Source organism: Zootoca vivipara, chromosome 9 (genome assembly GCF_965207765.1).
Source record: "Zootoca vivipara chromosome 9, rZooViv2.hap1.1, whole genome shotgun sequence".
NCBI classification, from domain to species: Eukaryota; Metazoa; Chordata; class Lepidosauria; order Squamata; family Lacertidae; genus Zootoca; species Zootoca vivipara.
In genome coordinates, this window is record NC_142592.1 from 38,915,762 (window position 1) to 38,943,335 (window position 27,574).

General features: G+C 43.0%; 1 protein-coding gene across 1 annotated transcript in view; it reads right to left on the reverse strand.

Annotated features, from left to right (window-relative positions):
• LOC118091451 (sodium-coupled monocarboxylate transporter 1) overlaps positions 1–27,574 on the reverse strand; it is a 32,932-nt gene that overhangs the window by 3,331 nt on the left and 2,027 nt on the right. The window contains exons 2-14 of the mRNA XM_035128471.3: positions 25,322–25,387; positions 22,925–22,976; positions 21,406–21,473; positions 20,437–20,591; positions 18,614–18,754; positions 16,112–16,241; positions 15,256–15,344; positions 8,574–8,686; positions 6,803–6,870; positions 5,642–5,728; positions 3,019–3,203; positions 2,412–2,515; positions 1,261–1,346 (exon numbers count right to left, since the gene is read on the reverse strand). Of these exons, the coding sequence (XP_034984362.2) occupies positions 1,261–1,346; positions 2,412–2,515; positions 3,019–3,203; positions 5,642–5,728; positions 6,803–6,870; positions 8,574–8,686; positions 15,256–15,344; positions 16,112–16,241; positions 18,614–18,754; positions 20,437–20,591; positions 21,406–21,473; positions 22,925–22,976; positions 25,322–25,387 (1,344 nt within the window). The remainder of the gene's footprint in view (positions 1–1,260; positions 1,347–2,411; positions 2,516–3,018; positions 3,204–5,641; positions 5,729–6,802; positions 6,871–8,573; positions 8,687–15,255; positions 15,345–16,111; positions 16,242–18,613; positions 18,755–20,436; positions 20,592–21,405; positions 21,474–22,924; positions 22,977–25,321; positions 25,388–27,574) is intronic.

A 27,574-nucleotide genomic window follows, 5' to 3' on the forward strand; every position in this document is an offset into this window, starting at 1 on the left:
TACCATTGTCTAGACCTGACCTAAGAACTGATCCACTGGGTCTTCTGCTTGTTTCATTGAATTTTATGGCTCATTTCTGTTGAAATTTATATGATACAGTGAATAGTATGCCATATTTTATTTTGGAAGAGTGCAGCCAGTTACATCTCGTGTGGTTATTGAGTACATTCCTGGGAGGGCATCAAGTCTCCCTCTCTGATGGCAGGAAAATATTATCTTATCTGATTTTTCAGGACTCCTCTATATGGCTGTGGAAAAAGTCTGTAGCCAGTGCAAAAAGAGGTCATCTTGGGGTCATGCCAGGACACTGTGGATCAGCAAGGTTCAATGCCCTTCCGTTGACATGTCCTTAGAAGTGGGGGACAAACTGATGCAGTTTATTTCCTTCCCATTAATGAATAGAAGCAATAGGAGGGAAAATGCAGCTCCCATGGCACCTGGGGCAGACCCCAAAATGGCAGTCTTCTACCCATGAGGGGAGAAGAAATGAGGGAAGATCTACATCACGATCGAGGAGGAGGGGGGAAAGAAAGATCAACAACTGGAATCAACTGCCCCAGTGGATTCTGCTTGTGGGTTTCCTGCTTGCCCCATGGGTGGTCTGGCCTTGATAATGGTTGTGCACATGCTTAGCATGCAAAATGTCCCAAGTTAGAATCTTCGTTGCCTTCAGATGTGGCTGGGAAACTATTCTGAGCTAGATGAACCAGCCTCAGGCTTGGCATAAGACAGCTCCCTATATGCACACTTTCCACTCAGTCACAGTGAGTGCAGCTAGGCACAGGAAAGGGTAGTTTGTTTGCCTTTGGTTATCCCCGTCTCCCACCTTTGTATTACTCTGCATGTAAATAAAGATATCACATGAAAATCAATACATATAATGTTGAAATATCCAAATTACATCATGTATCTGATACAGAAGACATCTGCATGTGAACATTCATGGCACAGTATATTTGCTGATCTTTATAAGACTGTCAGCGGGAACTTTAGTAAAATGTTGCAATGTTAAGTCCTCCTGGTTCTGGGTTCGAGCTAGCTAACCAGCCATGGTTACTTCATTCTGTTCCATCCCATACCCTTCCCACCACATACTTTTAGTGAAGTTCATTCATTCATGACGGCTACCATCTGGGAACAATGGTACACCCTCAAGAAACTCCCCAAATATCCCTTCCCACTTACTAGGATAAAATGCAGCTCCTAATAAACATGGAACTTTTACTGCCCAAGAAGAATGAAATAGAAAACTAAACTTACTTGTTTAGGTTTCAAAAATGAGAAATTAGACAAAAAATCCTCTTTGGTGAGCATGAATTTCCGATCCACAGTCTGCCGTAACCCTCCTGAAAAACATCCAATTCGTAGTTGTTATATTATTACTTTAATTTATTACCCATACTTTACCCTAAGCTCCCGGTCCAGGTTACAACAATTTAAAATGCAACATTAAAAATAATTTACAAAAGATACAAATAGAGTGTTCCTGAAAATCTCAGCCAGGATAAAGAGGCCCATCCAAAGCACTGAGATTATTACAAATAATGTTTATGTGGGGGGAAACCATATATGCTGCCTTGAGCTCCTTAGATGAAAGCTAGGATAGAAATAAATTAAATAAAATTAATTAATTCTTGAAAAATATATATACCTTGGATTTCTGTTTAAAATAGGGGCATCCAATGTGAGTTACATGAATAAAACAGTAAAATTAAAAGTTTAAAACACTAACAGGTAACAAAAAAGAGCAACATAACAGATTAGGCAAGAACCAAATCAAGAGTAATGGCTAGCTGAAATAAGGATTGTCAGAAAATTGTGATGAAAACAAACAGGAGTGGAAATTGTCAATGTTCGCTTATGCAGAAAACAAATAAATCCATCAAAAATTATCAGTATTTGCTGTTGTTTCTTGTAATTACATATTTTTCCTCTACAGTATTTGCATTGCTTTTCCTTTGCACTGAAATTAATAGAGTGGAATAATGAAATGACAATGTAACTTAAGTAATTTACCCAGTTTCACCGTATCAGACAATGAAATAAATACTGTAATGTAGTTTTGGGTGAAAGATGAACTGCAGAACAACAGAAACAGTGTTGCATGTGACAAATACAGAGCAAATGGGGAAATGAGGCCTTCTTCCATCCCTAGCTGAATCAGAAGGGCCTGTCATCTGCCAGCCTGCTTGGTTGCTATGCTACCTGCAGAGAAATGAAATAGCCTTCTGTGCCACAATGGGAACTCAGCAAGTGGACAAAAGAGCAATAAAGCATTCCACCTTTGTCATTCCACTTGGTAGAAGGCCTTCTTTTTAGTTAACTGAATGAGCTGTTTATATAGAGATGTGAGAGTTGTTTCTTTCAGAAAATAATTTTTACTTCAATAAAATCAAAACCGATTAACATACCTGTTGAAAGGCTGACAACTATTCCCACAGCAACTGTGACCAGGGTTCCAATTGTGCTAAAGTACAGATAAGATAAGGAATACCAATAATCTGCAAGGACAGGTCTGCAGGGGGAAAACAGATAGATATATTGTTATTTTTCTACAATGTAAATCTGAAAATGGAAACTAATATGTATTCCTTACTTAATTTAAATATTGTTGTTAAGAGGTTTTCAAACAATGATAAATAATACAAATTAAACATCATCAATAGCCAATAAAACTGAACATCCAGAGAAAGACTTCAGTGAAAACCTAGCAATTGAATACATTTTTTTATCCAACAGGCTTTATCCAACTGGATAAATGGGTCTTTACTATGAGTGTTCACTTGTTATGGTTTTAGTCCTGTTTTAAATGTATTTGTTGTATTTGCATTTTTAATTGTTTTTAATTATCTTACTCTTTTCTCTGTGTGTGATTTGCAAAACAATGTCCTTATCCACCTCCCAACAATGCAAACAGAAAAAAACTTCTAATGTGATTGCATTTTGATCAGACGCTATAGGGCAAAGAACAGTAACATGTGTCAGCAACAAATAACATTTGACAGATCTACTATTTACCTCTCATTAGCTTGAGTTTCTAAGGAGACATTCCAGTAGTTTTCTGTGCCTAGGGTGCTTATGTTGCAGCCTGCAGTTGAAAGATTTAATGGCATGGCAGTACTGGGAAGCGGAGGGTAAATTTGAGCTCCAATTCCAACCCAAAGGGACGCTGTAAATCCCCCAATGAGACCTACAAATGCACCCTATAAAACAGAAAGATCAATCTTATTCAAACTTTAAAGAAAAGGGAAATATGAGGGAAATAAAAGCAACCTGTATTATCCCCCATGCTCCATTGTTATTTCAAAACACAGGAAAGAAATCCACTTAGGGGCTTCCGGGTTCAGCGCCAGCGCCGATCGGCGGGGTTTCGTCTCGTCCCGTCCCTGCTAGGAGTGGGGAGGGCAGCGAGAGCGACGCTGCGCCCCTTAGAACCTCGGGAAGGGTGTCCCGGGGGCAAATTTGCTCGGCACAGCCCCAATCCGGACTCCCCAACTCTTCGGCTAGCTCTAATAAGAGCTCCGGAGCGAGGAGGGTAGAAGTCGCGGGGGCCATTTTGAGCGGCAACGTTATTCTAGCAGGGAGAAGCTTCAAGCCGAAGGCGGAGAGCGCTGGATTCTTCCGAAAATAAAACGATTGGAAAAGACTGTAAGTAACCTCACGATTTGGATTATAAAACAATTTGGATCTGGGAGAGAGGGGAGAAAAGAGGAAGCCACCCCCCCCCACGGCAACAAAAGAGACAGTAAATAGAAACCCGAAGCCGTAAACAGGAGATTTGCAATTCAAAAGGATCCCTCAAAGGCATCAAAGAGAATCTCCCCTTTGATGCAGGGTGAAAGGGGAGAGAGACTGTGGTTTATGACTGCCCTGCAGCAAGAGGTAAAGGCTAAGAAAAACCTTCCTTTTCCTCGGGAGCCGGCAGCCCAGACAACCCAGTGAGTTGATCAGGATTTATAAGTCGATTTTTATTTCACTTTGTATTTCTGGACTTTGTGGAATTTCTTTTTTGGTTTAAATGTTTGTGAAATGTGAGTTCGAACTTTATTGTTAATAAGACTTGAAGAATGCAGCCAGCTTGTTAAAATGGAGTCGAGAAAATAAACTGTGATCATATTCCACCCCACGTGACAAGTTTTGACCTTGGCAGGATTGAATTATGTCAACAAAAAAGTGTTCCCCTGAGTTCCAGCGGTCTGTTTTGACCTTAATGTGGGAAACAAGAATAGAGCTATGTCAAGAGGAGACACGACGGCAAGAGTTACAGCAAAAATTTCAGATGGTGATGGCAGAATATGATTTTTTAGAAGATGAAGCTTTTGACACTGAAAAAGATGAATGTGAGAATGACAATGATGGTGACTGTGATTTGGAAGGAAAAGATGAAGATGAGGACTGTGATGATTCAACACAAAATGAAGCACACCACGAAAAAAATGATGACTTTACTCTACAAAAAGTTGGATGGAGTGCCCTGCCTTTGAGGGGGGCACGATTGGTATTATTGGAACTCCAGAACGCCCACAGGGAAGAAGGAAAAAATATGCAGAGAAGAGAAGAAATTCAGGGGTCCTGTATGGTGGCCTGGATGGCAAAAGACTGTAAACAGGGGGTGGGGTGAAGGGAAAGTGATGTTGTGATTATAAGGATGGATTAACAGGTTTATAACTGGTCTGCTGATTATGGAATTTGCTGGATTGGGGGGGGTGGAGCCGGTAATCGGGGATGTAAGGTTAAATTGAGAATAGTTATAGTTTTAAAAGTGAATGGATTTTGGAAAAATGTGAAAATATGGAGGCTTATAGAGGGAGTAAAAATTAGGCACGGGAAGATAAAATGGGAGTTTGATTTTTCAGTGATTTGAATATTAGATTATAAAGTAAGAAACTGTTGCAGATGATAAAAAAGGGATGAAAACCGGGGAAGGGGGGGGAGGGGAAGCCCACAAAATATGGTTTTACAATTATGAATGTAAGAAAAAATTTTCTGTTTTGTATTGTTTTTTTCTCTTTTTTTGCCCTTTCTTTTTTCTCTTTTTTCCTATTTCTATTTTTCTTTTTTTTTTGGTATGACAATAGATGGTTGGATGGATGGCCTCCTGCGTACTGCCCTGGTTTGCTGGAGCTCCCTGGTGGCAGGGGGGGCTTTGGGGTCAGGGGAGGGGGAGGAGGACAGAAATCCAAGCATAAAATGGACCATCTCTGACTGTTCACATACATGGGATACTTCTGTGGCAGGGGAGGACCCATGTGGGTGGGTAGGAAGGAGGTGGAAAAGGTGTTTATGTATGTACCGTTTTTTTTTTTTGTATTTTGTAAAATTAATAAAAAGTATGTTTTAAAAAAAGAAAGAAATCCACTTAGGGTTAAACTACACATTCTGTTAGTCACACATTTCGGGCTGTAGACACCTAAGACAAAGACAATCCTTCATATATGATACAAGTTTTTCAGGCGAAATGCTGATATTGTTAGCCTGACATTTGTCAAGCTTATATGTGCCCTTTGCATTTCACCATAGGGACCTTTTGGGATCAAAAAGGTTGCATAGAAAATAAATACATACCGTATATTCATCTATACAAGCATACACACAACAGGCTGCTCTTCTGTCATAAATAAAATACAGGAAGAACACTTACCACAGGATTGGCAAAAGGACAAAGGATGCCCAAAGAAAACAGTCCCAGGAGAGGTCCACCAACCATGCCAAATATACTGAGAGCTGCCTGAGGAAAGAGTAAAGCTACAAAGATCAGGTCTCAAAAACAGTGCCACTGAACATTAAGAAAATGAAAACCAATGTTTAGCTTCCTTGTAATCACTTTCTAGACATCCTGAATATACACTACTGCTGACGTACGCAGGTGATAGTAACAGGTTAAGCATTGCTTCAAGAAGGCACAGTTGATAACAGAGAATCGGAAGTGACAGGGGATGCTTAACTTTCCTTAGCTACCATTGGTGCCAAAAGCCATTTATGGGGCATGTGATTTAGAGCAGGGAAATAAATGACACGTGTTTCCAGTGTATCTGAAGAAGTGTGCATGCACACGAAAGCTCATACCAAAATATAAACTTAGTTGGTCTTTAAGGTGCTACTGAAGGAATTTTTTTATTTTACGTAGGGAAAGGGTTCTTGCCAAGTGCCCCTTTGCCTCTTTTTTCTTTCTATCAAGCCCTCCTGAAAGTTTTTGTTTACCTTTCTTAATAAATAAATAAATAAATAAATAAATAAATAAATAAATAAATAAATAAATAAATAAATGAAATAAACTGAAGATGAAAACATACTCAAGAGTGTTACAGTAGATTGAAAGTAACATAAGGTTGAACATTATCATTAAACTTACTGTTCCAAAACATTGCGAAAAATACCCATTTTTATACAAATCTGTTCGGCTGGTTAGGTGCATTCCTTTGTAATAAATTAGCTTAATCATAGTAACTATGGACCAATTTTTTCTAAATCCATTCAAAAAGGAGATTCAAAGGGGGCTTTAAAAAGCCAATCTACTACTGTGATAGTTTGGCCTTTTATCGTAATGTCACACTGATTTCATTGGCCCACCAGTACATTGGCCCACCAGTATGAAATGAAAAATAGTGTGCTCTAGACGGAATATAAGTTTGCAATCTTAAAACAAGTTAGCTGCAGTCCTCCATTTTCTTATATTACTTGATCTAATTTAAGGCTATTGCCAAAGTAAGCAGTTTGGAGTATAACGAATAAAACTTAATCCATTGGTTTGTCCTGTTCTTCCAGTCAATTAACGTGAACTGAGGAATTATTAATCGCCTACCTGTAACAAACTTCCTAGAAGAGATGCCAAGGCAGCCATCGCAATACATACTCCACCATAAAATAGACCTAGATGAGTGATACATAAAGAAACATCAAATGGCACCTATGGAATTCTGCACCTACAATCCACGAACCGTGAATTTAGTTTGCACCCATTAAAAACTATAGAAGTATTGCACAAGATTTATAGAACGCTCGTTGCAGGTTTTGCCCTGTGGGTTTTGTTTCACTGACTCTTGATATCAAATCAACGATTGATAACAAAACAGCTAGGATTATATCTAGGAATAATCACAATCCACAAAAGATCATGTTCTTGTTTGCTTTGGGAAAGAATCACATAAAAATATTTCAAAACCTACAAATCGACACCACTGGAAATTACGTGTTGAAATACTAGTCCTTACAAAGTAAATTAGAGTGTTAGTAGTTAAGTTCACAACATGAATAATTTACATTCCTCATCTAACCCTCTAAGGAGATTGCTGTGTATAGATGAGTTAACTGTCCTCAAATGATTTATAAATGCTTGATATTTTCATGATTCACTATCCACCATCCACACGGCTATAATTTGCAGTCAGGGAGCGACAGCCATGCACTAATCCTGCAGTGAGGCACACTAGTAGTTTGTGCTAGGCACACATTCATCTATATGAGCCACTGTGCCCGCTGGAAACAAGCAACAACATTACAAAACTTCAGGAATGTTAGATATAATCCTGGTGTACTAATGCTGCCTTTACATATTACATCCATATTATGCTTCATGCCTATTGCAATCTTCTGTGGTACTGCTGCTGCAGTTGTTAGTAGCAGTAGCAGCAGCAGTAGTAATAATAGTATATTAGCTATTTGGTATTAACAGAGCACCATCAATGTCCACAGAGCTTTACAGAATGCAAGAGGACAGGCCTGTACTCCAAAAATCTAACAATGGGAGCCCTAGGAATAATGAAATTTGGGGACCATTTTCTGAATGTGTCAGGGTAACGAGGGATCCTGCATCTTGCAGATCCATAGCCACTCCAACATGCCATGCCCCTGGGACATCATGCCACACCACCAGTGATATAATGCTGGCAACAGGTAATTCATGCTGGCCTTTGGGTGAGATAGGTGTTGTCCCATCAACAGACCTCCTCTTTGCTGACAGAGCAGCACATACACCACTTCCTACGGCCCCTAAGATGGCACTGACAGATGCACCATTGAGCAAAATTGCACTTACTTCTGAGCAGAGGGGGGGCGTTGAGCCAAGAGGGTGCCATAGGGGGTGCTGCAACAATGACTGAGAACAGAAGGTGGGGGTGCACCAAATTTTGGCATTGCACAAGGCACAGCTGAAATTTGAAAGCCCAAAGTCTGCCACTGTTCTGAGTAAAGATGGATAGTGTTGTGCTGTAAATTACACTGACACTGAATTTCAGCATTGAATATCTGCTTGCAAGCCCTGCTTGCTTAATTTTCTGATTGTACAGCTGACTGTACTATATTTAATAGATGATATGAATAGGCTTGTGCACCTGCTTAATAGCAAGAAGCAAGATAATTCTATAAGACAGTCAATAATACAACAACCTTGATTATTCTAATAGTTCATTTAAATAAATTCCTTTAATTATATTTAAAAGTTACCTATAAAAACATGTTAGAGTAATATAATGTTAACTTTATCAACATTAATGGAAACTATAAACATAAACACCATAATATCTGAGAAGAAAATAAAGACTTGGCTCCTGAAGGTTGAAAAGATATAGACTTACTCATCCCCATAGAAATCCAAGATAATTTCTTTTCAGTGGGTGATGTGAGGTAAGGTTTAATGAGGTCTTCTACAGTCACAGCAGCTAAAGCATTGATGCTAGAGGACACTGTACTAAGGAAGATTAAATATAGTACATTTTAATTTTGTACCTGCTCAGAATAGTGTTTCATTAGCGCATTAACAACTAGCAGAATAATGAAGCAGTGAATGTGATCTTCAAGTGATATCAGGAGAGGCTATAACTACAAACTTTTGTTTCTGAGTGGCATCATAAGTTTCAGTGGAATGTCAGTAAGGCAATTCTTTGTATGTTAAGCAGATAAAACAGCTTTATTTCTCTGCAAATCCTATATAATCAACTTTTGCCTTATTAACAGTAACAGATCAGCAGTAATCTACTCTCAATGCTCACATCCACACTGAGTAAAATAAGCTCTCTCCAACTGAAATAGACTCCTGTCACAGTGGCCGGAGCGGACTACTTCAGAGTAACGACGCTACGCAGCTCTGCATTTTATTCTTTTATTGGTGCTGCGTATTTACAGTGCTTAAGTCATTGCTATTTACACGGAGTGATGTGGTCAGTCGGTTTCAGAACCTCCTAATGGCTTTTGGCGCGTCTTTCTCCAACACAAAAGCTTTGGCAGACCCATCCTCTTTCCCCTCCTCTTTCTGCGTAATTCCGGAGTTGGGGGGATGGGTCTCCCGCCCTTATTCGCCCCTTCCTGTCCCACCTGGGACCCTGGCTCCTCTACCTTGCCTGAGCCTCGGACACGACTTCCTGCTTCCCCACTGGAATCGGAACTCTCTCTGCTTCCCCCTGTGCTCGGGGATTGGCTTGAACTCAGGAGGGGAGGGACTTCGCGATATCCCCTGTCCCTCACATCCACCCCCCTCCCAAGCTCTCCTTCACCCCTCCCCAGGTCCCCCCCAGGTGTCGGTGACGACTGGAAGCCTAAGAACTCAGTGCTTTCCGAGCCCGTTGGTGTGAACACCTCCCCCCAGTCCTGCAAGCCCCCCCCTTCCGCCTGGGAGGACGGGAATCCCAAAAAGTCTGTGGCGTCAGAGCTGGTGGGGGTAAAAATGTTCTGCCAATCTGCTCCTTCCTCTGACTGGGTGGATCTCGGTGACACCCATACCTCATCCTCTGGTTCCTCAAACTCCGCTTCCCAGCGCCATGGTGAACTGCTCTCCCGTGCTTCCTCCCCCTCCCCCTCCCTTTCCATGTGCCAGGGCTTGGGTCTATGGGGAAAGAGGGCGTGAAATTCTTCTACCAGGAATTCCTCCTGTATCTGAGTGGCTGGGACCCATTCATTCTGGGACGGTGGAGCATCCTCCCATGCCATGAGGTACTCCAGTCCCCCCACCCCCCACCTTGAATCCAGGATGGCTGTGGCCTCATTGAGTTGCTCCCTGCCTTCCCTCTCCCCCCCTCCCTCAGGGGTTTGTTCGCTGTCTCGGAGCCTGCTGCTTTCCCTGTACGGCGACAGCAGCGATCTATGAAACACTGGGTGCACCCTCATGTCCTCTGGCAGTGCCAGCCTGTATGCCACCGGGTTGACCTGTTGCGTGACCGTGAAGGGGCCCAACCTTCTGGGCGCCAGCTTTTTGCATCGCCCTCTGATGGGAAGGCCCTCCGAGGACAACCAAACTTTGTCCCCCACCCTAATGACCTCCCCCGGTCGCCTGTGGCGATCTGCCCCCCTCTTGTACGCTTCCTTGGCTCTCTCCAAGTGTTCTCTGAGCTGCTGGTGCACCGTCTCCAGTTCCTCTGCCCAATCCTCAGCCTGTGGGCCTTCCTCCTCCTCCTCCCCCTCCCTCTCTGGGAAAGATCTGAGGTCACGCCCGTAATTGGCCTTAAAGGGCGACACCCCTGTGGAGACGTGCACCGCATTGTTGTAGGCAAATTCTGCCAGTGGCAGGCGATCCACCCAGTCCGTTTGCCTCTGGCTGACGTAACATCTCAGGTACTGCTGCAGAATGGCGTTGACCCTCTCCGCCTGTCCATTGGTCTGCGGGTGTCTAGCCGTCGACAAGCTGACCTCCACCTGCAGGAGGTTCATGAGCCGCCGCCAGAACCTGGAAACAAATTGGCGGCCACGATCCGAAATAACCCTTAAAGGTAATCCATGCAGTCTGAATACGTGATCCACAAACAGTTTGGCTGTCTCTTCTGCAGAGACCGCCCTGGCACACGGTATAAAATGGCACATTTTGGACATGAGGTCCACCACCACCAACACTGCGGTCTTGCCCCTGGAAGAAGGCAGATCTGTGATGAAGTCCATGGACACCACTTCCCACGGCCTGTGTGGCGTGGCTAAGGGCTCCAGCAATCCCGGTGGCGCTGCTCTGACCACCTTTGCCCGCTGGCAGGTGTCACAGCCCCTTACATAGTCTCGAACATCTTCCCTCACCCCTGGCCACCAGAAGTGTCTCATGACTAGGTGAGTGGTTTTGTCCCTCCCAAAATGACCCGCCGTTGGGTTGTCGTGCATCTGCTTGAGGACCGTACGTCTAAGCTGGGTGGTGGGCAGGTACAGTGCACCTTTGTAGAAAAGCAGCCCCCTGCGTTCTGCAAAGTCTTTTGCCTGCTCCCCCCCCCTCTCAGTTCTCTGAAGATGCGGTTGGCAAATTCATCCGCTGCCGTCAGTGCTGTGAGTTCTGCCTCGCTCACCACTGCTGCTCCGCAGGACCATGCTGACGGGGGGGAAATGTGCCTGGGTGCCGGTGGCGCCTCCTCCTCCATGTACTCTGGCTTGCGGGAGAGGGCATCCGCCCTGACATTCTGCTCTCCCGGGATGTAGTGTATGGAGAAGTTGAAGTTCGAGAAGAACTCTGCCCACCGTATCTGCCGCTGGTTGAGCACCCTGGCAGTTCTCCAGAACTCCAGGTTTTTGTGGTCCGTGCACACTTGGATGGGGTGCTTGGCGCCCACCAGGAAGTGTCTCCAGTGCTGGAACGCAGCGTGGATCGCAAGAAGTTCCCGATCAAACACCGTGTAGTTTCGCTCTGGCTGGGTCAACTTCCTGGAGAAGAAGGCACAGGGTCTCCACTCTCTGTTGGCGTCCAGTTGCAACAAAATGGCGCCCACAGCTTTATCAGAAGCATCTGTCTCCACGCGTAGGGGCGCGTCCTGAACCACGTGGAACAGGTTCTGGTCTGAGGCGAACACCCTCTTGAGGCTTTCGAACGCTGCTTGCGCCTCTGGTGTCCACCTGAACTTCTGCTTGCCTCTCAGGCAGTCAGTGATGGGAGCCGTAACGCGAGAGAAGTTCTTGATGAACTTCCTGTAGAAGTTGGCGAAGCCTAGTAGGCGTTGGGCATCTTTGCGCGTCCTGGGGCTGTGCCAGTCCAGGATGGCCTGCACCTTGTCCTTGTCCATCGCCAGCCCCTTGTCTGACAGCTTGTAGCCCAGGAAGTCCACCTCCTTGGTGTGAAACTTGCACTTCTCCAGCTTCACATACAGGTGGTTCTCCTTCAGGCGCTGCAACACCTCCCTGACATCTTTCACATGCTGCACTGGGTCATTGGAGTAAATAAGGATGTCATCCAGGAAGACCAAGCATTTCCTGAAGAGGAGGGACCCCAGGACGTGGTGCATGAAGGCCTGGAAGCATGCTGAGCCCCCTTGCAACCCGAAGGGCATCACCAGATATTCAAAAGAGCCCAGAGGCGTGAACATCGTGGTTTTCCATTCATCGCCTTCCCGGATCCTGATCAAGTTGTACGCCCCCCTCAGGTCTAGCTTGGTGAAAATCTTGCCCCTGCGTGCCGCTGTCAGGAGATCATCCACTCTGGGCATGGGGAAAGCCACTGGCTCTGTCACTGAATTCAGTCGTCTAAAATCCACCACCAGACGGCGCTGTTGCGTGTCTTTCTTGTCCACCCAGAAGACCGGGCTGCCCCCTGCTGCCTTGCTTTCTCTGATGAACCCCCGCTTGAGGTTCTTGTCGATGAAAGCGCGCAGATCCTCCAGTTCCTGGTCTGACATGGCGTACAGCTTGGCTGGGGGTATAGTTGCCCCTGGCACCAGGTTGATCTGGCAGTCAAAAGGCCTGTGTGGGGGTAGGTGGTCGGACTCCGCTTCGCTGAAGACCTCCTGCAGGTCCCAGTACGGCTTGGGTATCGCCTCACCCCCTTTGACGTGCATGGTGGCCACCGTGGCTATCGGAGGCCCCTCCCCTGGTTGGTGCTGCATGCAATGTTCCAGGCAAAAGTCCGATCCAAAAGTGATGCATCTCTGGTGCCAACTGATGGAGGGGTCGTGGCGCGCCAGCCAGCTCATGCCCAAGACGATGGGGGGGGGGGTCTGAGATGGTGGTGACGTTGAATGCCAGTGTCTCTGAGTGCCTTCCCACCGTCATTTTCATGGGGGGGGGTTTGATGAGTGATGGCCCCTCCCAGCAGCTCTCTGCCGTCAATGGTCGCCACGTGCAGAGGAAAATCCAGCTGCAGAAGCTGGATCTGATGCTCTTCTGCAAAGTTCCTCGAGAAGAAGTTCGCTGACGCCCCACTGTCAATTAAGGCGAGGACTGTCAGGGGATAGCCATTTGGGAGCGTGAGCGTCACTTCTAGAACCACTCCTGCTCTGGGAGGGGTGGGCTGGCTCTGCTCCTCTCTGTGCGGGTGGGTGGGCTGGGGCTGTTGTCTGCTGACTGTGCCTGGCTGCTGCCCCTTGTCTCCTGCAGCCAGGCTTTCCCGTTTCCCTGCTGTGGTGCTGCGTCAGTGGGGGAGGGCACAACCGTTCCCGCCTTTCCTTGCCACTCCCTGCGATGTGGGCAGTCTCTGACGAGATGCTGGGGGGAGTTGCAGAGAAAGCAATTCCCACCCCTTCCCTCCTTGCGTCTTGGCGCCGCTGGGTTTTGAAAAGCCCGCGCGCGCGCGCTATCAATCTGCATGGGTTCCTGGTCCTGACTGGCCCCAGGCGTGGCTTGAAAGGGTTGTTGGGGGGGTGGCTTCTCCTGTGACCGTGGGAACCAAGCCCGCTTTGCGCGCGTTGCTTGCTTGTCGCTCCACCGGGATTCCTGTCTCACCCCCACCGCCAGAGCCGCTTTGCTCAGCTGATCCATATTACTGGGCTTTGGACCTCTCGAGAGCTCATCCTTCACCTCCTCATGCAACCCCAAGTAGAACGCCGCTTGCATTGGGGGTGACTCTAGTTCCCACCCCAATCTGTGCACCAGCATGGTGAATTTCGCCCAATACGCGCGAACTGTCATATTTCCTTGGCGTAAATTGTGAAGTTCCTCCTTAGTCTGGTCCATATGACTATCGGACGAATACATCGTTTTCAAACCTTCTAGAAATAGTTTGACATTCTTCATGCAAGGATTCTTTGTTGCAATTAACGGTCTTAGCCACTCCCTGGCTGCCCCGGTAAGGTGCTCCACAATAAACGCTACCCTGTGCTCATCATCAGGGAACTCATCGTGGTGCAGCTCAAGAGCATACACAATCTCAGTCTCAAAGCCCTGATATTCCTTCGGGTCTCCATTAAACTTGCTTACTAGCGTCCCGGCTCTCCTTCCTGGCAGCACTTGGACTTGGGGTGCCCCTCCCGCCTTGTTTTTCTCTGCATCCAGCTTGTTTTGGAGGTCTACCGCCACCGCCCTTAATTCCTGCTCTCTTTCCTGTAGCGCTCTCACCTGTTCCGCAAGTTGTAGCCGGTCGTCCTGGACCTTCTTAGTCTCTTCTTTAGCTGCCTTCAATTCCCCCTGCGCCTGCAGCGACAGCTGCTGCAGTTCTTGCTGGGCTTGCTCCGCGATCTGCCGCCATCTCTCCGCCTCTGACACGCTCATCCCGGCAACTCCAAAGTAGCCCAAAAAGGATTAGGAGGTTGCTGTCACAGTGGCCGGAGCGGACTACTTCAGAGTAACGACGCTACGCAGCTCTGCATTTTATTCTTTTATTGGTGCTGCGTATTTACAGTGCTTAAGTCATTGCTATTTACACGGAGTGATGTGGTCAGTCGGTTTCAGAACCTCCTAATGGCTTTTGGCGCGTCTTTCTCCAACACAAAAGCTTTGGCAGACCCATCCTCTTTCCCCTCCTCTTTCTGCGTAATTCCGGAGTTGGGGGGATGGGTCTCCCGCCCTTATTCGCCCCTTCCTGTCCCACCTGGGACCCTGGCTCCTCTACCTTGCCTGAGCCTCGGACACGACTTCCTGCTTCCCCACTGGAATCGGAACTCTCTCTGCTTCCCCCTGTGCTCGGGGATTGGCTTGAACTCAGGAGGGGAGGGACTTCGCGATATCCCCTGTCCCTCACAACTCCCATGAATTAACCCAATATTAAACACTTTTAGAAAGAAAAAGAAAAAAAGGTTCAAGTACTCACCATTACAATAAGTGCCATACTGTTAACATTTGGGGAAAGTGACAGTACTGTGTATCCCTAAGCACTCCCAGAAAAAAGCACTGCCTATATTTATACAGTATGTATTTATTTACTTGGAGCAAATCCAGCTATGTTAGGTGGGGCTTACTTCCAAATGTGAGTATACAGGATTGCAACCAATATATCTCTCCCAGAAGGATTCCCTTATTCTCAGGGAAGTGGGTAGAAGATTGAAGCCTATATTGATTAATCCACTGATTAAATTTATAAAGGTTATCATAGTCATCTGGATTCATTAAGAACATTTCCCCCTTACTCCAATGGATTCAGGATTAATTTACCTTAATGTTCCACTATAGGCACTAGCCACAAAAAGTCCTGGCACACCTGGAAAATCACGTAGAATATCCAATACCAAATATGGTATGAGCTAAAAAAACAATATACATATAAATTATAAAATCATTTCAATTTTGTTATAAAATCATTTCAGTTTTGTTGTCTTCCCCTCATTTTTGTAACTTTCATTATCTTCATTCTGTATTATTTCTCTAAGCTTAAATACATATACAATTTAAATCTTTTTTCCCAGCACAAAACTGGAATTGGAACCTAGAATAGCATTCATTCATGTATTGAATTATGCAAGATCTTTTGAGGACAGTGGCTCCAAATATGTAATGTCATTCTTTCTTCAGGGCTGGCCCTACCATTAGCCAGAGTGAAGCAATTGCCTAAGGCAGCAAATGGTAGGGAGAAGCAACAGCAGATGGCCACCAGCCACCTATTTCTCCTGAGCCTCTTGGCCATTCCTTTCTGTCAGAAATTGGAACTATATGTGTCAAATAACAAAACCAACCTGCTCCTTTCAAGTGTGCTGAAGGACACTATCCCATTGCTATTGTTGCAGTAAGATTTACCTGCCAATCCAGTCAGTTTGTTTACTTGGAGTAGGGGAAACGGGCAATTTTTTCCCCCTCTTTGCCTCAGGCAGCAAAATGTATTTGGCTGGCCCTGCCCTTCTTTCCAATGAGTGGTCTTGTGACTTCACCTAGTAAGCCTATATACTCAACATCACATCTCAGTGTCAACCCCAAAACTACAATGCTAATACAGTACTTTCTTTTGCTGTTCTATAGTATATATGTATGATAATATTCTATATTTCTATATGTATTAGAAAGTTAAATACGAAACCTGGTCTGGTGCTGAAACACATTTTGCTGTCCAAGGGTCACAATCCTTATAAATGGAGTACATTGCTAATCCAGACAACACTGCACATGCAAGAATTGCCCATAGTCCCAAGAGGTTTATATAAAGAGATCTATGAGGAAATAACAACATTTTTAATCTTGAGAAGTATCTGGTAAATCACAGTTATAGTATTGTGTAATTATGTACTGCACCGTACCTGAACTCAGTTCCTCTTTGGCAGCCAAAGAAAATAGAACCTTAGTTAGGTCACAATGTACTTACTGGTTTATTTTCCTAAAAAGGCGATGAAAAACATTCAATCCTGTGTGTGTTTGTGTACATGTGGCTAGAACAAGCAGTCACATGTCACTTGTAAGAGCTCCCACTCGCCATTGCTGCTCTGATATCACTGCATGTTCATAGAGGAAAGCTTTTAATCTTTAAGAAATAAGTGTATTTTAATATTTCTGTTGGAAGCCACCCAGAGTGGCTGGGGGAACCCGGCCAGAGGGGCGGGGTATAAATAATAAATTGTTGTTGTTGTTGTTGTTGTTGTTGTTGTTAAGATGTTGGCTTTGTTACTAAGAACAGGGCTCTCCTGCCTCTTCTTTCCCATGCCAACTCCCAGTGTGCCCACCCCCCAGCAGCTACTCATGAAGATCAAGAGAGCCCTGGGACAGGGTGCAAAAGGAAATGGGTGGGGATTATGAATGTAAGTGCCTTCCATTCATTCAAGAATACATTTGAACCAATGCCTCTATTTACTGAGCCTCGCCTCTGAAAATCCCATTCATGCCTTGCTCTGATTGCTGAGCAGACACCACATACTGCCTACACATTTTCAAGCTTTTCACAGCAACTATGATAGCTAGACAGCTTGGGTCCAATACACTGAATGACTTATTATTGTTCTTTGTTCATTTCTATTTCTAGGATCAACCAGGAGCACTCTCTATAAAGATTGAACATCTTTCCATGGCATTGCATCCCTTCCTGTAGTTTCCAGCAACCAGCAAGTGTTTTTTAATCAAACTCTAGTATAAATTGCTAGCATTCTAGTCTGAGTACACTTGGCAGGCTTTGCTTATAGTATTTTAAGATATGGTAAGTCCTGAAAGCTTTTCTCTAGAACTGTTATTCTAAGTAAGTATGTGAAGAATGTCATTTCTGTGAAGCAACAAAAGCAACTTTCCCCTTACTGTTACTATGATCCAGCATTGACTGACCCTGATCCTACCTAAACAAATTAAAAGGTGAAATTGACTTGGACTAGTCTTATTGCAATTAGCTTCTCGTAACATTCTTCAATAGCAAGGCAATATGGAAAGGCAAAAGCATCGTTCTTTTTTGGTGTCTATACACCCATGTTTTCACATATTAGTATAATCAACATTATAAAAGAAATGTAGTTCTATCATAAATTTGTACAGAAACACGTTGCAAATCTGGTACTTGTTACAAAATTTAAAAAGTATTTACACCTTTATATAATTATATTTTCAATGGTAATGCTTTTGTCAGCAGAAAACAGAGGAAATCAATTTTTGGCAATTCCAACTCCCTTGGACTTCACACCCCTCCCTAAATATGATCTAGAGGTACCTTCCAAAACAGATTACAGGAGCTGTGGGGTAGGTGGAAACTACTGAAAACTGCTCCCTCCCTGTTCAACTGATAGATGGAAGCTTTAAAAAGGTAAAGGCAAAGGGCCCCCTGACCATCAGGTCCAGTCGTGTCCGACTCTGGGGTTGCAGCGCTCATCTCGTTCTATAGGCCGAGGGAGCCGGTGTTTGTCCGCAGACAGCTTCCAGGTCATGTGGCCAGCATGACAAAGCTGCTTCTGGCAAACCAGAGCAGCACACGGAAACGCCGTTTACCTTCCCGCCGGAGCAGTCCCTATTTATCTACTTGCACTTTGATGTGCTTTCGAACTGCTAGGTTGGCAGGAGCTGGGACCGAGCAACGGGAGCTCGCCCCGTTGCAGGGATTCGAACCGCCGACCTTCTGATCAGCAAGCCCTAGACTCTGTGGTTTAACCCACAGTGCCACCTGGGTTCCTATGGAAGCTTTACCATTAGCAATACTATAGGATACAGCCCTAAGGAAATCAGTTGGTAATTGGTGCTAATTATTATTGCTGTTGTCATGTATGCAATGGTAAGTAACCTTTGATGTAATAATTAGGATGGAGTTGTCCATATAATAAACCAATATTCATTATTGCATGGTTCAGCACAAGAGTAAGCTGTATTTGTAAATGTACAAGTATTTATACCATTTACATTTTTAAGAAACAAAGCTACAAACTGCTATAATTTATCCTAATCTAATTGTTCATGTGTATTTGCTTTCGACAAGGTTCACAAGACAGAAAACAGCTCATTTATACTGTATCTTTCATGACTAGATTTTTTAAAACCCATAATATCAAGAATGCAATTTAAAATTGAAACCGTTTTGCAAAGAACAGATTCTGCCAGTGGGTGAAAATAACAAACTTACAGCTTTGCTTGAAATAGGGTTTTGCAGGCAATGTATCGCTGAACTTGAGACTGGTTGATTCCATATATTCCAAGCCAGGTGAAAGTCCCACCTACAATAATTGTCCAGAATGTATGCCTTTGCAAAGGGTCAGGGTTAAAACTAAATTAAAGGGAGGGAAATAGAAGTGTGAAAAAGTGGTCTTTAGACTCCTTCCATGTTCACATTCAATTTATATACAAGTTCTCAAACAAATTGAAAAAATAACAATGGTTAAATATTAAACTCAAATAATCACAAAATAAAACACACACACATTATTTTAAATACATAATTCAAGATGCAATAGTTCCTTATGAATAAGAGCATTGGTTGTATCATGGTGGCTTTGGACAGGTGTAGGGTTGTCATACGTCAGAAGCAGTGTCTAGGCAGAAATCAGGAACATGTTCAGGAAAATCCAGATGTATGGCAACCCATGTCAGCAATGTCGTTTTTGCTAATTTTCCTTAATAGCTGTGAAATGTCTCTCTTTTTTAAAAATATTTTGTCAAAAAGTGCAACAAATTTTGGCAAAAATTTAAGTAGCTCAACAACTTTTGTGTCCAGATTTTCACTTTTTGAAATATGGCAACCCTAGACTGATGGCAGGGTATCCCATTTTCAGTCTATGCAGTCCAGTGATTCTCCTTTCAGCACTAGGTCACTGAAGGTGGCAGGGGATGCTGACCCAGGCAAGATCACACCCATACCTGATAAGTTTGCTTGGGAGATGTTTAAGTGATATGACACCCCCCCAAGTGCCACCTTGGGCTTCCTTTGCAAACTTGCCAGTCACGGGAGCAATGATCCCTCCTGGACCAGCACATTCCTCACCCCATCTTTCAGCGACCTGGTGCTGGAAGGAGAAATGCTGAATGGCTGTAGTGCTCCCTCACTGTCACTTGTTCCTGCCACTGCCTACCTCAGCCACTCTCAGAAGCTTTGGGGGGAACTACCTGGGAGAACTCAGGAGGTACTTGTGGAGCAATCAGTAGGCACCTTGCCAGGCCTGTGGCCAGTTAGATGCAGCCAGGATGAGCAAGGGTTCAAAGCACAGTTGCAAGGAACATACATCTTACTGCTGTGGAATCAACATGGAGTCCAAGATGTAGAGGCTACAAGATAATGTATCCTTAAAGTGTCTGTCACAATGAGTTACTGAGAAGCCACCTATTCTAGACCTCAAATTACTTGGAAGAAGTAAGTCAACTGACACTATACTGATGCAATGGTAGTGGTGCAGAAGAAGGATTGCTCTGCTACCATAGAGTGAGCTCAGAAATGAAGCCAGCCCTATGCTCAGTCATTCAAATAAGTCTCTCTTCCATCTGTGTTTGGATGAAATGCCAAGGCTGCTGCTTTATCAGCTACAGTTCCCTGCTCATCACCAGAAATGTTCAAGCTTAGTAGTGTTGGCTAGATAGTGATAATGCTAGTCCACTACACTGCATCCAGTGTGGCCTATTCAAGGTTTCCCCTGGCTCAAAGTAGATTTTTCTCAACAATTATTGTAACATTCATTGTTAAGGGTAATACAAAACTATAGTAGTTCTCAAACAAACCTTAACGCTTCTTAGAAATGCAGAAATGATCCCTTTCTGCAAAGTGAATCTATATTGTTTATGTGGCACAAAAACTCTACTTTTTTATTCATGAATGCTTTATAACTAATAACCTTACCCTAAGCATCTACCTAGAATAAATGACACTGATTACAATGGTGCATAAGTTAAATAATATATTTAAGGTTTAGTTGCAAGATTCTGCTGTAATACTGTAGCCGAAACAAATAAAAAACTTACTCCCAGAAATTTAATCTCCCTCCATGGTAGGAATCATTTAGAATTGGTTCAATGCCACCTTGAACAACCACAGCACGTATAATCACAGATGTAAAACCTGCTACCATGATTCCAACTTGAAAAACATCCGTCCAAACTACTGCTTTTAGACCACCCTATGTGGAGAAAAACAGATAGATTAATATACAACCCAGATTACTTCTTTGTCAAAAAAATGTATCAGAAGAGAAGGGAAAACCCCCCTCCCCGGGAGAATTAATATTCTGACGGACCTAACAAGTTCAATGCACTTCTCTAACCAAGCCATTCCACTGAGGAGACAAGACAGCATCACCAGCTTTGCTGCACTGACCCAGAGGCAGCACTACCAACAGAGCCTCTTATACCACTTGTAAGTCCTGGAGTGGCACTCTTTTATGTGCTTGTGTTCCAGCCATTCAAGACTTTGGGTCTGGTACTAACACTTTAAATTGGTCCTAACAGCTCATGAGCAGCCATGATCCCATAGGGCTCCACCACTCACCAACCCAGTATCCTTCTGCATTTGGTGTGGCTTTGTCTTCAAGGCCAGCCCCTTGTAGAGCACATTTCAGTAGTCTGGATGGGAAGTCACTACAGAATGGACTACTGAGTGAACTAGCTTAAACTGGGCATAAGAATTCCTGCCCACAGAAGCCACCTGAGAGTCCAGTGGCAGGTTGGAATCCAGGAGTACTACCAGACTACAAACCTCTTCCTTCAGGAGGAGAGCAACCCCTCCTGAAAAAGGTTGCCCACCTAATACTCATGTATAAGAACTGCCCACTCATAGCACCTCTGTCTTGTCAGGGTTCAGCCCATCCCTGATTCCAGGCAAGACCTTCACAGTGTTACATAGAATAATTTTATGGGGTGCCAATAATTTTATGAAAACTTGCATTCAATTTTTAAAATATTTATATGCAATAATAAAATGAATTATTAACATACCAGTGTGCAATAGAAGGTACAGACTACTCCTGTTGCAACCACTGCACCCCACAGGTCAAATCCTGTAACTAGAAAAGAAAATATAAAGTGTAAAGGAATGAGGTTTTTATGGTAGATGTTTATTTATTATTATGTTGGACAGTACCGTAGATACAAAGAGCACTGTAAATAATTCTTAGTGGTAATTAATTACAATTTGGCCTTTGATTGTTTCTTCCATACGGGCTTGTTTGGAATCATGCCCATAAAGCAACTCTGCAAAACAGATGCTTAACTAACTAGAAACTGCACACAAAGAGGCAACTATATCTGATCCTCTCAATAAACAACAATTAAATGACACCAATATCATGCTCTGCTCATTAGCTGCCAGAAGTAGTTGGCTTGCTGTTGCTGGGAACAAAATTATAGGGTGGATGGACTTTGTTCTGCTCCACCAAGGCAATTCTAACTTGACCTGTAAGGGTGCACTTTATGGCTTGCCAGATGTTTGATCATCATCCTGATTTGTAGCCCACCAAGACTCCCTGTGTAGGGCCCAGAACCATAGCCCCAAGACATGTCCCAAAGCTACCATGCTGACTGGAGCTAATAGAAGTTGCCATCCGAAACAACTGGAAAGCACCAAGCTAGGGAAGGTTGGTCTAAATATGCATGATATATAAATCTTTCTGAAACTAAGAAGGTTGTAGACTGGTGATTGACTGGATGGGAGACTTTATGAGAATACTGTGTGGTTGTCCTTGAGTTCCATCATGGAAGAAAGACAGGTTATGTTATGTAATGTAATGAATAAAATGAATGAATATAATGAATGTAATGAATAAAAATGTAATGAATAAAATTCAAGAAATTGAACATAAAAATGGCTGCCCTAAGGATTTGAGTTGTGAACCCTTGCTGCAAAGATATATTTGATAAATAGTTTCATAGATATAGTTTTAATTGTTTGGCTTCTATTTATTGGTTTAATTATTATTATTTTATTGATTTTTTTTGTTTTAATATGACTCCTGCCCTTCTTGGTGGATCTAGTCTAGAAATGCAGTGAATAAATCAAGAAATATAAAAATTTGAATTAACCATCCATGTATATTTTTCAAGAAATAACTATATCACATAGTTACGGTATGCATTTTCCCCTTTAAAATCCACATGAAACCATTATTCCACAATATTGAGGGCCCATTAAGCCTAGACTATTTACAACATTATGTTTTATGGTAATGAAAGCAGAAGTTAGCCAGAAGTTACTTCTCAGACATAGCTGCTATTCTGATGCTGGAATTTTAGATGGACAAACCTTTGCTGACATCAGCAGAAATATACAAAGGCTTCATAATAAGTCTTGCTTTATACAATAATCATAACTGTCAACTTTCCCCCTTTTTTTAAGGGAAATTCCCTTATTCCGAATAGGATTCCTCGTGAGAAAAGGGAAAAGTTGACAGCTTTGAATAATTGACAACAGATATTAAAGAATAAGCTCTGTTACCATAAATTCATTTATTCATCTTACCTTGATTTAAAGCCAAGGCTGGGGCATAAATGACAATTCCAGTGTATAATATCTGGAACAGAGGATACAGACACAACAAAACGTTTTAGAGATCACCCCATTTTATTGCTAAAAACAAAACCTTCATACAGGTGCAGTTTCACTTTTTAAACAATTTTTAACACTCTCAAATACTCCACTTTCCTTTCTCTAAAGACGCAAAGGGATAAAAGCTTCAAGAAGTCTTTAAAAGACTTTGGAACTTTTAAGCTTCAAAGCTAGGTTAGTAACAGTGATGGGTAATTAGTAAATGTTGATTAGATATTGTTATTTTTTATTTTGTTTCAATTACATTAATAAGAATTTGGGTTAGGTTGATGACAGCTTATTAAGCTCTTCAGGGGGTCAACGAACTTAGAGGTTTGGGAAACTGGATGACTAGGAGACTGAGGGTTGCAGGTGCTGAAACAGAGGGGTTCCATAGTAGTTCCATTCCTCTCTACAGTGGTACCTCGGGTTACAGACGCTACAGGTTACAGACGCTTCAGGTAACAAACTCTGCTAACCCAGAAATAGTACCTTGGGTTAAGAACTTTGTTTCAGGATGAGAACAGAAATCGCACAGTGGCAACAGAGGCCCCATTAGCTAAAGTGGTACCTCAGGTTAAGAACGGTTTCAGGTTAAGAATGGACCTCCGGAACGAATTAAGTTTTTAACCCGAGGTACCACTATACAGGATCACTATCAGACAGCAGATTCCCATTCAGTCCCATGGCATTCCTATACCACATTAAAATTACCAAAAAAAGTCAGTGCTAAAAACAAGTTAACCAAAACGTTTTAATATTTGAAAAAAACAGCAGTTTTAAAATAAAATACATAATACAATATAATATATTAAAATTTATTATAATCATATTACAAATTAAAATTTACATGTCTGAGCAGACTAACTTAAACAAAAATGTTTTTAGCAAGTGCTGAACAGAGTACAGTGGTACCTTAGTTCTCGAACGTAATCTGTTCTGGAAGTCCCTTCGACTTCCGAAACATTCGAAAACCTTCTGATTGGCGCAGGTGCCCAGGAAACAATAGCCAACCGCCGCATTGGACATCCAATTTCAGAAAAATGTTCTAAAACCGGAACACTTACTTCCGGGTTTTTGGTGTTTGGGAGCCGAAATGTTTGAGTACCAAGGCATTCAAGAACCAAGGTTCCACTGTACAAAGTACCTTCCTAATATTAATGGGCAAGGAGTTTCAAAGCTTCCAGGTTTCAATCAGGAGCCAAAATGTTTGAGAACTAGGCTGTTTAAAAACCAAGGTACAACTGTATAAATAAAATCAGAATACTTCATACTGTAGCATAGAATTGTAGAGTTGGAAGGGACCCTGAGGATCATCTATTCCAACCTCCTGCAATGCAGGAATCCTGCACACAGCTACCCCTGGGCAGTGGCAGAGCTGGCTGCATGGGCGCCCGGAACAGTGGCCATGCCATGCAACCGGGGTTGGGGTGGGATGGGGCAATCCTCCGCGTGCGGCTGCAGCAGTGCGATCCTCTGGGGGCAGTGGGGCAAGCCCCCCACGGTGTGCCTTTTTTCACCCTCCTCAGAGATGGCGCCCAGGGCAGACCACACACCCCTTCCTATGCTCCTGCCCCTGGGTGGATCTGAACCACCAACCTTGTGGTTAACAGCCAGATGCACTGACCCATTGTGCCACTAGGGTGCATGTTCAGTTCAGAGTTCCTTTGACAGTTCCTTAAATACTTATATTTTGTAATGAGTTACAACACTGTCAGTGATTTCAGTGGGGCAAGGATTACCCCCGTATGTTCCTACCTCACTGTAGTTAATATAAATAACTATATTGAAGCTTGTTCACAATCTCACAACTGAACCTTCTAATGTCAATCTTATATCACAGCTACTATTTGTGGTAGATAAAACATGCTTCATATACACTAGGCTAAATAACAATGGATGGCATTCAAACGAGTTTTACTCAGAGTAAACCTACTGAAGTTAATGAATATGACTAGGTTAAGTTGTGGAACTTCTTCCCCACAGAGGTATGTTTGTAACGTTCACTATTCGGCTTTCATTGAATGCTGAAGATGCATCTCTTTCTATCTTTTTTAGCCTGGCCTTTGATACTTGAGATGTCTGTTTTCAGGACCTATCCTATTCCTATGTCTGTAATTTGTTTTAATTGTTTTTAATTTATGAATTTTACGTCATTGTTGTAACATGCCCTGGGACTCATTGGTGAAGGGCAGATAATAAATTTAAGAAGCAGTAGTAGTAATAGTGATTTCAGTGGGTCTACTCCAAGTAAAACTTAATTGAATACCACCCAATTAGTTTGATTTGTACATTTCTTAATATCTGAGGTTTCTAAATCATTGTCCTTACCGTAAGTATAATGAAGAGAACTGTCCCACACAGGCGGAGGTATTTATTAAATCGAAGTTCTAAATACTGTAAAAGTAAATATATAAAACGGTAATGAACAATTTTTATGTAGTTGTGAAGGAACAGTTCATTTCACATTGAAGAAGATTATATTAATCTGGAGGAGAAAGGGGGTGATTTTCCATTTATTATTTGATTGCTCAGATTGTAGTCAATTTTCCTTATTTTCTTTTGCCTGCTACTGCAACTATATATTGATTTTGTATTTGTTTATTTAAATATTTATAGACTACATTTTCATATAAAATATCACAAGGCAGCATACAATCTAAAATACACAGTAAAACCAAATTAAAAATGTGAAAGACATCAGTAAAAGCTGGTTGGCAAAGAATCTCAGGTATGAAAGTCCTATCTGAATAATTCTTTTTTTACCACCACCACCCCCCCAAAAAAATCTAAGCATGAGCAGGGATGACTCTTGACAGATAGTATGACTAATGGCCAGGGATGGTGGGAGATATAGTTCAGAAACAGCTGGAGGGATAAAAGTTCCCCACACCTGCTCAGTTGGGAGAGGCTGCGAAAGCTCTGGATCAGCATTTGAATGCAGTAGTGGATTAGATTAAAGGCAAATAAACTGTGCTCAACAGAGGCTCATTGAGTGGGTGGTTCTCATGTCTAGAAGATAAGTTAAGTTACCTGTTCTGGGTGAGGTTCCACTCTCTCTCTTAAGGAGCAAGTGTGTAGCTTGGCGGTACTCCTTGATATATCCTTGTACGGTTGTAGCTGCTGACCCACTCGAAGCTGATGGAAGGCACTAATGCCATTTGTTTTCCCAGACTACGAAACTGCTCCTTAAGGGTGCAATCTCTCACCTCTCCAATTCCCAGACAAGGAGACTCCCCAACCATGATGGATTCAACTTCAGCTTATTGTCTCTCATCTGGCCCACCATTGCATCCAGGCACTGATCCAGAATCCGCACACCTTCTCCTGACTCAAATGTTACAGAGAAACAGAATTGTGTACCATCAGCATACTGATGACAGTTCACTCCAAATCTCATAATGACTTCTCCAAATGGCTTCATATAGCCTGGAGGACAAAAATGAGCCCTGTAGCAAAAATGATCAAGCTGCTATGGGGCCAAGAAATCATCACCTAAAATTGGAAATGGTCTCAGAGATAGGCGCACTGTTTTACAGTGGTTTTGCTCCTACCATAACTCCCATTGCCTGAAGCTGCTCCAGGTAAATACCATGGTCAACAGTATCAAAAGCTGCTGGGATCAAGGAGAACATGATTACACCCCCTCAGTCTCTCCTGATAAAGGTGACCATGTCTGTTTCAGTCCCATGATGAGGCCTGAACCCAGGCTGAAATGGCTCCAGATAATCCTGTTCTTCCAAGAACATCTCACCACCTTTCCAAGGAGTCAAAACATTAGCAACCAGGTGATAGGTATTAAGATCTTCTGAGTTGGGGTGAGGACTTTTTGAGAAGCAGGCACACTATCACCTCCTTCCAGGTATTCATTAATACAGGTGTATTGGCTGCTCCCTGGAGCTACCTGGTCAGTCCCATCCAGATAGCTTTTATAAGTCACAATGGACAGATATTAAGAGGTCATGCAGTTGGCTTCACCACTCCAAATGTATTGTCTTCAAAAGCTCAAAATAACCCCACAGAATCCAACCAGCTGGTTTGTTTTTCATGGCTTTCACATGGATTTGCTTAAATAATATAATATGGTTTTTTTAAAACAACAACAACAACAACAACAACCTGAGAATATCTGACACAGGAGCTTTGTGATGAGTCACAGGAAGGATAAATGCATATATTTATACTGATTCAATTTTTTATTGCAACAAATTAGGAAAGATTTACCTCTGTCATAAGAGACTTAAATATCACCTGGAACAGGTGTTGATGCCCGTAGATTTTTAAAAAATAATTTTTATGAAAGATTTTATTGGGTTACAAAAGTATGTGCATTGTCTCTATTTTCAGGTTGTAGAGTCTTTTCTACTGATCAGTTACATTCAATGTGAGACATTAATTTTCTATACAGTTTAAGGTTGGGGGGGAAGAGGGGCGAGAGGGATGGTGGCAAACTTACATTCTTTAACAAAATAAAAAAATTCCTTCAGTAGCACCTTAAAGACCAACTAAGTTTTTATTTTGGTATGAGCTTTCGTGTGCATGCACACTTCATCAGTATCTGGTGATACTGATACTTTGGTATCT